The sequence below is a fragment of the Xyrauchen texanus genome, chromosome 3 (assembly GCF_025860055.1).
Source record: "Xyrauchen texanus isolate HMW12.3.18 chromosome 3, RBS_HiC_50CHRs, whole genome shotgun sequence".
In the NCBI taxonomy this organism is placed as follows: domain Eukaryota; kingdom Metazoa; phylum Chordata; class Actinopteri; order Cypriniformes; family Catostomidae; genus Xyrauchen; species Xyrauchen texanus.
The window spans coordinates 18066240-18077257 of record NC_068278.1 but is presented as its reverse complement, the minus strand read 5'-3'; the positions used below and the strand labels follow the sequence as shown (position 1 = coordinate 18077257).

Here is an 11018-nt window from a genome sequence, read left to right as displayed (position 1 = left end):
TGGATTTTTATAAAATTATCTTTAAAATAGTGTCCTGAAAAAGGGATGTTTCTTTTTTTGCTGAGTTTATATATTTTTTAGTTATGTTTCCTTTATTTTTATATAGAAATATATCTATCTATCTATCTATCTATCTATCTATCTATATCTATCTATCTATCTATCTATCTATCTATCTATCTATCTATCTATCTATCTATCTATCTATATATATATATATAATTTATGCTTCAAATGTCTTTTCAAAATTAAGATTCCTTTGTAGCCTATTTATATATTTATTCAATTGTGATTATTACTCTATGTCCGTATATTATTATTATTTTTATAATAATATATATCAAAATAATTTTCACAATAATTATAGGCTACAAGGTAAAAAACGGAATTAAAAAATCTTAACTCAAATACAAATGTTCACCCAAAAGAAGCCAGAGTGTGAAGAAAAATTCATAACAAATCAGGCACATCAAGACAAGAAACGTTTTTTTTTCTTCTCTAAACGAGAATGCCTCTGGCTATCCTAGTAAAATAAAAACCCTGAAATGTTCTGTAAATACTTTCAAGTAGCCTGTTACTGCATACTGCTCATGTACTACAGCATTTATAACAGCTGATAAGGCTGAAAGAAATCAATTCATTTATTTAGTATTTTAAGGTACTCATAATAAAATGAATCAGTACAAATACTAAAAATACTTGTAGTGAATTTTATTCACACTGGAGAATACAGAGTGTTTATTCACTCTGTATGGCTTGATACAGTTGGTGGTATTTAATTCAAATTTTACATAATATACTTAACAAAAAATTGGGTTTACATAATACATATAATCCATCATCATCCATAAATATAACAAATGGTTCAATGTTAACACTGGAAGAATAAACATGGCATCATTTGTTTTAAGCACAATTTTAAAAAACAAACACAAAACTTTGACTGAGCTGCAAGTGTACAAAGTTGAATGGCACTTACCTGAGTATTAATACGATCTGATATTGTATTAGCTTTAGCTTCCAATGTGGATATATTGAAAAATGTAATAAATCCTAAACTATTTCATACTTGAGGTAATAAACAATATGCAATATGTTCAATAACCTTTCAAAAGTAACATGTTTGTCAAATTGAATATGGCTATTAAAATAGCAAGCCAAAACAGCAAGGTTAATCTACTAGAGGCATACTAGCATACAGTATTAATCTGTATTCAAAACTGAAAACTAGTTATAATTCAGTCAATGTCTAACATACTCACAACACTGCATTGCACATACACAACATTTCACGAAATACTGATTGTCTTCTTAACAGTGTGTTGTCATGCAATGTCTTGAGAATAACATGACATGAGAATAAGCTGGAAGAAGGTTTAGTGCAAAGTTTAAGTTTTTCCATGTGAAAGTTTACATGCCGGGCAACAGAATACAAATGGATAATCTACCATTACAACAAATGGTAAACTATTTGTTAGAAAATTCTTATTTGATAATTCAAGGCATTTCAAAGTGAGCAGTCTGGTGAAAACAAGGTGCTGTATATTTGTAAAGTGTAATGTAATCAAGCAGACTTCTTGAAAGGCAAACTTCTTGAAAAACTATTTGTAATAGTAATATACTTAATACAAATAAAAACATGTAGATGTCTGTAGCACAATATTTCAATGTTATCTTTCGTTTTTGCATCAAGTAATAAATACTGCAAATACTTCACGCAACCAAACATACTGTATTCAGTTAACACACATTACTGAACTTTCATTACAGGGATTAACAAGTCCTTTTTTTACACAGTAGAGTAGACAATAACAAACTCACTAAGATTAAGTGAAAGGGCACTGAATACTGAATTATAAATTTCCCTAAACCTTTGAAATTTAAGGAATTATATAATTCATGCAGCAGAGGTTACTTGCATTTTACATAGTAAGTGTGAGAAAAAGGCTGTACAGCATTTTATTCTGCAAGATAACTCGTAGTGCATGTTTGAAAAAACAAGCATTTACTAAGCATTCTCTATGTTTTTAAAATATATTAACCCCAACAGATCAAGGTGGAGTAATTTGAACAACATCGCCCAATAATTTCAAAGAAAGCTTAATAGATGTTACAGCAGGAAACAGTCAACTCTGATGGGGTTGAATGGGGAGTACTGATACATAGATAAGCAAAAGGCAATCAATGAACGCGTTTACATGCAAGTTCTTACACTGATTATGCTTAATAAGCCAAGTGTAGTCTTGTAAACGCATTAAACGGCTTTCCTTTATCGGTGTAAGATCATAAACGTTGTAAGAATAAACCGATCAACACAGGTAGATTTTTGGCCATTACACCAATTTTGCATAGCATGTAAACACCATAACCAGCGTATTTACTGGCTTATCCAATGTCTGCACATATTTTCACAGATTGAAATGTCAAAAGCAGAGAATAAAACGCAGATTTCTTGCTTTGTCAGATATTTTTTAAAAGGCTGCTTTTTTGGGAGTAATAAGTGCACTGGTGTGTATGTAAACGCGCTCAAACAGCATTTCAGACAACACTTACACGGTTAGACAAGTTAAAAAATCCATTCAAATGTTTAGAATAAAATGCAATATTCATAAAATTGTGTTGTGTATTTTAATTAAGGCCAACATGAACAGCACCTTAGTCAAGATGTAATATTTAGTCTGCTCACTCATTCTCAATGTACATTGCTGTAGAAAAGTATTTGCCCCCTGATTTCTTATATTTTTGTGTATTTTTCATACCAAATTGTTTTAGATTTTCAAACGAGATATAAAACAAAGGCAACCTGAGTAAACACAAAATACAGTTTTCAAATAAATGTATATTATTGAAGCAAAAAAGTTATCCAACACCTACAGGTATATCATCATGTGAAAAAAGAACTGCCCCCTTATACTAATAGCTGGTTGTGCCACCTGTAGCAGCAACAACTGCAACCAAACGCCTGCGATAACTGGAAATTAGTCATTCACAATGCTGTGGTGGAATTTTGGCCCACTCTTCTTTGCAGAACTGCTTCATTTCAGCCACATTGGAGGGTTTTTGAGCAATAACTGCCAGTTTAATGTCCTTACACAGCATCTCAATTGGGTTCAATTCAGGACTTTGACTAGGCCACTCCAATACTTTAATTTAGCTTCTTTTGAGCCATTCAGAGGTGGACTTACTCCTATGCTTTGGATCATTGTCCTGCTGCACAATCCAGTTGCACTTGACTGATGATAGGACATTCTCCTTTAGGATGTTCTGATAGAGCAGAATTCAGGTTTCCCTCAATTATTGCAAGTTGCCCAGGCACTGAAGCAGCAAAGCATTCCCACACCATCAGAATACCACCATGATTGACCATCGGTATGATGTTCTTTTTGTGGAATTCTGTGTTTGATTTATGCCAGATTTAACGGTACTGTCTTCCAAACAGTTCCACAGAACATTCTCCCAAAAGGTTTGAGGATCATCAAGGTGTGTTTTGGTAAAATTCAAACAAGCCTTAATGTTCTTCTGGGTTAGCAGTGGTTATCGCCTCACCACACCTCCATGGATGGAATTTTTGGCCTGTGTCTTTCTGATAGTGGAGTCATGAACAGTGACATTTATTGATGACCTTTATAGGCCTGCAGTTCCTGGGATGTTGTCCTTGGCTTTTTTGTGACTTCCTGGATGAGTCGTCACTGTGCTCTTGGAGGAATTTGGAAAGATGGCCACTTTTGGGAAAGTTAACTACTGTGCCAAGTTTTCTCCATTTGGAGATAATGGCTCTCACTGTGGTTCTTTGGAATCCCAGAGCCTTTGAAAGCTTTTTAACCCTTCCCAGACTGATGTATTTCAATCACCTTTTTTCTCATCATTTCTGGAATTTCTTTCAACCTTGGCATAGTGTGCTTCTGGGTGAGACCTTTTATCCAACTTCATGCTGCTGAAAAAGTTATATTTAGGTGTTGATTTGATTGAACAGGGCTGGCAGTAATCATGCCTGGATGTGTCTAGTCCAGCTGAACCCTATTATGAATACAGTTTCATAGATTTGGGGAGCAATTAAGGGGGCAAATACTTTTTTCAAACAGGCCCAGTTGGTACTGGATAACTTTTTTGCTTCAATAAATAACATTATCAATTAAAAATATGTTTTTTTTGTGTTTATTCAGATTGCTTTTGTTTTATGTTAGATTTTATTTTAATTTATGAAACAATTTAGTATACGATATAGACAAACATAGAAGAAATCAGGATGCGGCAAATACATTTTCACTGCACTGTATAACAGCAGAAATGTCATTGCTGTCTGGGTTACAGAAAATGTCTTCTGTATCACTAAAACATTACATGGCTTACAATACTTAAAGTATTTCTTTTCCTTTGTCTTCCAGGAAACATCCTCACCCCTGAAAAAAGTGACAAATTTAATACTTTTGTATTGCTTTGTTAAAATTCCCCTCCACACAGCATTTCATAAATTTTTCACACAGTGCAGTGCTTTAAGATTTATGCATCTTGATTTCAAGCAGCCTCTTTTTCATTCCTCCAAAGCTGCTCTTTGACCTCTGATGGTAAAGTGTTGAAAATATTGTCCTCCACAATTATGCCACTTCTCTTCAGCAATCTGCACTCCCCAAGTTCTACAGGCAGGCCCTCAAGCCTGTTGCCCCTCAGCTCAAGCTGAGTCAGACTGGTGAGCTCCCCAAACCGAGAGGGCAGGGACTGCAGGCAGTTGTTTCCGAAGTTCAGTGTACGCAATTTCTTACACTGAAACAACTCCGGGGGAAGAGCCTCAATCTATGGTCAAAATGAAAGTAGAAAAGAGGGTAGAGATCAGAAAATACACAGATGAGTAAAGTGCACATTAACCCATGGATCGTCCTCTTTCCACTACTTGAATAATGTTAAGTAATTAACAAAAATCTACAACTTGCATTTCAGCATAAGAACACTATGGGGGAAATTAACTAAGAATAGATTGCGCCCAGTAAAAGCAGTTTAGTTGCATGTGCTGTCTGCGCTGATTTAACGCTTGATTCACAAAACTATGCAGATCAGGCAGCAGTGCAAATACGGCCACAAAATATGTGCCGAATTCAATTTGCATGCCGAAATTATGATTTTGTGGGCCAGTTCTCACCACTATATAGCAGTGGATGCAGCAAACCACCACTATCTGGCTCATTATGCCGCAACTGTACTACATTACTCCACTTCTGTTATCCAGACACCCAAATCGTCTCTTTAACATCCCGAAAGTGCACTTGACCACACCACGCATCTGGATATGTAACATGTTATAACACTCTTAGCCATCATTTGATCATAATTAGATGTATTACTGCCGCTGTAATCGATTTTAAAATGTACACAAATGTATTTTTTTTAAATACATTTTAGTTTACCACCTGCATTCCTCAGGCGGTATACATGTGCCGCTCATTGCGTTGGGCCAATAGCACAAGAGTTTTGTGACTAAAGTGCAATCAATAATAAACCGAATTTACATAGAAAGGAGGTGTGTTTGCATGGAAAGGAATGACAAATACTTAAATACTCAAGACGCAGCGCTGTTTACTTAAACTGAAATAAGATTGAAATATCATGCGCATAAATGGCGCAACACTTTTGTGAATTTCCCCACTTTACTTTTTGTTCATCCCCAAACTTACCCTATTTGCAGTTACAGCAAGGTACTGAAGGTTCTGTAATCGTCCTATTTCAGATGGGATGTCAGTTAGATTGTTATGGCTTAGATCAAGAAACCTAAGCTTCCGACAGAAGAAGAGCTGATTTGGCATCTTCTCAATTTTGTTGCGGTTCAAATAGAGGCGCTCCAGATTGGTCAATTTACCTATTTGGATGGGTACATACGCAATCTGATTATACCACAGTTTCAGACAAACAAGTCGATGAAGATGCTGAAAACTAATGATCTCCTCAATGGTTTTGAGGTTATTGTCTTTAAGATCAATCTCCTGTAAGTTGTGCAGGCTGAAGATGGAATGTGGTATGCGTTCCAAATCACAGCGGACGAGTTCCAGCTCTGTCAGGTTCACCATCTTCTTCAAGCTGTTGAGCACCATCAACTTGGTGCCTTCATTGTTGATGGACAACTTTTGAAGGTGCATTCCAACATCAGTAACCACCTGTGGCAGCTTTGTAAGGTTACTTTTTAGTCTCAAAACCTTTAGTCGCTTCAGCTCTCGTAAACCGTCAATGACAATGTAGCGATTGTTTTCAGAACTAAGGTTCCCAGTCAGATGCAACTCGCTTAGGTTCTTCAAGCTGTAGATCCACAGAGGGATCTCCTTTATATCAGTGAATTTGATATGCAGTGATTTCAAGTTCTCTCTCAAAAACGCCAGGGCTGGAGCTTCGATTTTGGCTGGTGTGTGGTAGAGCCACATCTCTCTGAGGCTGGTTAGTTGGGCAATGATAGGTGGTATGGTGACATCAGGGATGAGCTCAAGTTTCAGAACCTCCAGCTCTACCACGTCAAAAACTGTGTCTGGAATTCCACTGAGCATAAATAGGTGCAGCTCTAACTTCTCTTGTGAATTTTTGGTTATCCTCTGCCGAAGCTTGTCTAAAGTCCACTCGTTGTTAAGGTTCATCTGGCGAAGTTTGTTCTCACTCACCTCTGAGAGGAAAACTGCAAATCGTTTGGAATAAAGGGGGTCGTACTGGTCAATCATATGCAGCATGAAGGCAAAGTCATTTTTCACATCTGGGATGTCACTATAGCTACTCTCCTCCCTGATAGACTCAAAAGAATATTTCTTGAGCGAACGTCGTAGCATCCAGCTAAGGGTGTACATGCAGATCATCCCATACACAACTACTAGACTGATGTAGAAGCATGCTAAGATTTTAAAGAGAGTGGCCAAGGGATGGGCACAATTGTACATTTGATAACCTGTGAGATTCTCAATATCCACACTGCAGTCAACACTGAATTGAATATTGTGGACATAGTAACCTGTATAGCAGATTATAAGGATAAATTTAACTACTTTGATGATAGTCTGTCGGATGTAGAGTCTGTACACTATGTCGCTCTCTTCGACATGAATTCGAAACTTCTTCACCTTTTCAAACAATGCCTTTGCCTGTTCACCCTCCTTTTTGTCCAGGACACCAGTTTCAGAGTGGTCCACAATTCCTTGTTCAAAACGAGACCTGGTTGTTGACAGCATGGGAACACTCGCCTCAACGTCCTCACTGACATATGAAGCCTTCTTATCAAAGGAGCCATTCATTTTCACCAGAGCTTTGGGGTCACTTTCCTCCACTACTGTTTCAGACAGAGCTCGTGTGGTCCATGGCGAATCAAAACATTTCAAAAGAATAGACACAAAATGTTCCAATTTAGAGCTTGTCCAAGGGAATTTGAACCAGAAGTTGCTGCAAGCCAGGAAGATGAGCGTATGCAACAGCACCAAATATGGGAAATACTTAGCAAACCAGTGAAGCTTGTTTTCATAGCATACAGCATCGATATAGTTGTACTGGTGACGATCAAGGTCATACTGGATTCCTTGAGGTTCGAGAGTCAAGGGCACAGAAAAAGTTGAATTTAAATACTTTCTACAAGTCTTGTTAACCACCCATTTGCAGGGTAGGCAGATCATCTTGTCCTGTGTGACCTGAAGTGTGCCGCCAAATACAGCAATCATCAGCATGATGACTGATAAATAGTCTGTGAAGACGTCCCACCATGGCTTTAGAATGCGATATGCAGGTTGCGTATCCACAAAATAGCGCAGCTCAGTTATGGGGATCATGATTTATCTGTAAGGAAATAAAAACAATTTGGCATGCATATATATTTGAATCATTATTCAAATAATTTGATTACTAATTTAATGTCCTTACAGGTATGGTTCACCCAAAAATGAAAATTCTGTCATCATTTACCCCTTATCATGATGTTTCAAACCCATGACTTTCTTCTATAGAACACAAAAAATGATATTTGGTATAATGTTTAGTCTCAGTCACCATTCACTTAACAATAAAATTGAATGGTGACTAAGGCTAACATACTGCCTAAAATCTTTTGTGTTTCATTTTTGGGTGAACTATCTCTTTAACACTGTCCCATTCTCATAAACTAACTATATTATATAAATTATATCTCCCAACATAAACAAATGAAAACTATTTTACCAAAATCGAGGACAGCTGTCTTCTCTGGCAGCGGCTGCTACAAAAAAAGACTCCGCCAAAATAACACTTTGGCTTTCTTGTCATCTATTATAAGCGATTCCTGATTATAACACTGAAGAATTGTCTCCTCTGGCTATGGAGAGTCCATGACCCCCAGGGTTCGGATCCTGTTTGTCTTGGGCAGGGCCGTGTCTGAAGTGTTGTCTCCTCTGTTGGATCTTACCTAACAGTCCACATGTCCAGTCAGGAACTGGCACTCATCGCAGTCCATTTTTTATCAGGACGGGACACAGGTTTCCTGTCGTGATAAAACAGCATACAATGCAATGTCCAATGCTTGCACTTAGTATTTTCTGAGAGCCTTTTTCAAAGCATTTTCAACTGCTGTCTTCCTCTGAAGGAAAAAGGAACAGGTTGAAAATGTATATATTTCCTCTTTATTGGAAACATTGTGATTACATGAAATAACATATATACAATTATATAAGACACAAAACATAATGATTTGCTCTATGTCTTAATAACAGAGGGTTGAAAGACATGTAAAATGGGGAGGTGATAAAGATGTTGACCAACCACTACGAGACTAGACAACTGGATTAAACCAGTTCAATTCTGAATCCTCTCAGCTAGATATGCCGAATCCCCCACCGACAAGCCCTGACACCAGTCACCAACCAATATAGCTTATGTTTGTTTGGAAAACAATAACTAGCAAATTAATAAATACAAAGGTCCATTGCCGACTGTTTATGTTGCTCGATTTACAATCAGACTCGCAGCTCAGGACATGAATCAAATGCTGCATGTCTTGTCTTTAGTTTGCTGGATGTCTTTGTATAACGGGACACTGTGTCTTTGTTATAAAAACAGTTAGACGTTTGACAGTAGCATGTACTCACCCATCTGCGCGTTGCACCTCATTTTCCATGTGTTTATCGACGGACAGCAGCGCTTTAATAGCAAGAAAGGAAAGTAGCCAAATCAAGACAAACAGCGCAAAAACAATCTCCGCAGGGATCAAATGTAATTTTCATAGTCAATTCACTACACTAGAGGGCAGTGCTAACTGAGTTTGGGCTTGAGCTTCATGTCTCATTAGCGCCACTAACTGGACTGAATCGCGCTCAATTATTGTAACCGTCCTTACGTTTGTCTCGTGTTGTGTTCCTCAAGGAGCTCTAAAACACCGTATTCCTCTACTTTCTGACCAAGTGATTTGGTGTCAAAATGAACCATCTTTATTTCTTGTGATTTATATTTCAGTCAGTATTGTTTTTTTCCTTGATAAATGCTTAATCTAGCAAAATGTACTTGTATGAGGGGTAAATATCACATTCATAAACTTCTAAAGGTGCCTTAAATTCAAACACAATTTTAAAATGTGTGCGGTTGTTTTGTGAGAAAATTGTCTCCATTAAAAAAGTTGTGAACATCCCATATTAACATATTGGTTTTGTAAAAAAAAATTTCTTTCATATTGTGCCTTATTTAAATAAATTATTTAAATATCATTGTCCTCTGTAGTCTTGTTGGAAGTAATTAAATAAATACATAATACAGACTTATATTGAATTACATTCATCAATCATGGTTTGATGAAGAAAGAAAACGACAGTGTGGGACAACTTAACAATAACATTCCATGTGTTAACAATAGCTAATGCATTAGGTGTTATGAGCAATGAACAAAATATGTTTTTATCGGCATCTTTTCATTTCTATTAATGTTAGTTCATAAAAATACAATTGTTCATTGTGTTCATTATGTATACATTTGTTGTTCATGTATGCATTAGCTCATGTTAACATATGCAACTTTTGATTAAAAAAATTATTACTATATGTTTAAATTAACGTTAACCAAGATTAATAAATGCTGTAAAAGTGTTGTTCATTTTTAGTCCATATTAACTAATGTAAACAAAGTGTAAAGTGTTAACAAAGAAGTTATGAGCAGTACATTTGTATTGGGTCACTAACTGACAAGGATTCAGTAAAGTTGCATACAGATAGATAGGCAGACAGACAGACAGACAGGAAGGCGTGTGTTTGTAAGGGAGAGAGAGGGAGAAAGAGTGTGAGAGACCATTATACACATTTTGTTGGTTTGGTTTGTAATCGGGCCATGTATTTAGTGATTTAATTGCTGATTATACTTGTTGAATTTTTTTTAAAAACTAATTTACAGGTAGATTTTAAATGGTAGCTAAATGGTAGATTTTTTTCATAATGACATTTGCCCAAGGGCAACTAATCAACAACAGATACAGAGTTATGATAGTAAATCTAAGTGAGCCTGTTTTGCTGAATCAATGATGTTGCCAATAAGAAACTCCCTCTGTGGCATTTTGATTGCATAATCAGTATTTGGAACAAGTAAAAGCACATGTGGAAATTATAATGCCATTTTAGTGTCACAGCATTGTAACTTAATTAAAAAATAATTTGTGGGTATTGTAAACCCAAAGTGCAGTTTAAATTAACTTTTAAAATGAAAAGTAAAAGCAATGTTTGTGTCAAGGACATAAGAACCATTAAAACAAATAAGACAGTCCTTAAAATCTCACGCCATCATTTCATGCTAGCAATGTTCTTAATGTTTATGTTGCTTTCCATTTACTATATATTGTGTACACCATTCCTTCTTTGCGTATGCAAATATATCTTTGCTTGTGTGTTCTTTATGAAAGTTTTTCTTTTCCTCTTGGTAGAAACTGCCCTTTACGCTGATCTAGGGCCAGGATCTTCTTCCAAACCATAACTCCACACATCACAAGTGAAATCATCTCAGATCAGCAATAAGGATTGATTCATACCTACACCTCCATCAAGGGACAGTGCCAGGCGAA

General features: G+C 36.3%; 1 protein-coding gene across 2 annotated transcripts; it reads right to left on the bottom strand.

Moving 5' to 3' along the window:
• Nucleotides 1-705: 705 nt before the first annotated feature.
• On the bottom strand, nucleotides 706-9202 carry lrrc8ab (leucine rich repeat containing 8 VRAC subunit Ab). 2 transcript variants are annotated; one of them, XM_052112525.1, is made up of 4 exons: nucleotides 9069-9202; nucleotides 8167-8464; nucleotides 5667-7788; nucleotides 706-4791 (listed from the first exon to the last, which is right to left on the bottom strand). In XM_052112525.1, the coding sequence occupies exons 3-4, from the start codon at nucleotides 7779-7781 to the stop codon at nucleotides 4516-4518; spliced, it is 2391 nt and encodes a 796-aa protein (XP_051968485.1). In that variant the 5' UTR covers nucleotides 7782-7788; nucleotides 8167-8464; nucleotides 9069-9202; the 3' UTR covers nucleotides 706-4515. The 2 variants fall into 2 exon arrangements, with proteins under 2 accessions (XP_051968485.1, XP_051968475.1); XM_052112515.1 differs by having other exon boundaries at nucleotides 8167-8560; nucleotides 9069-9192.
• Between the last annotated feature and the right edge of the window lie 1816 nt (nucleotides 9203-11018).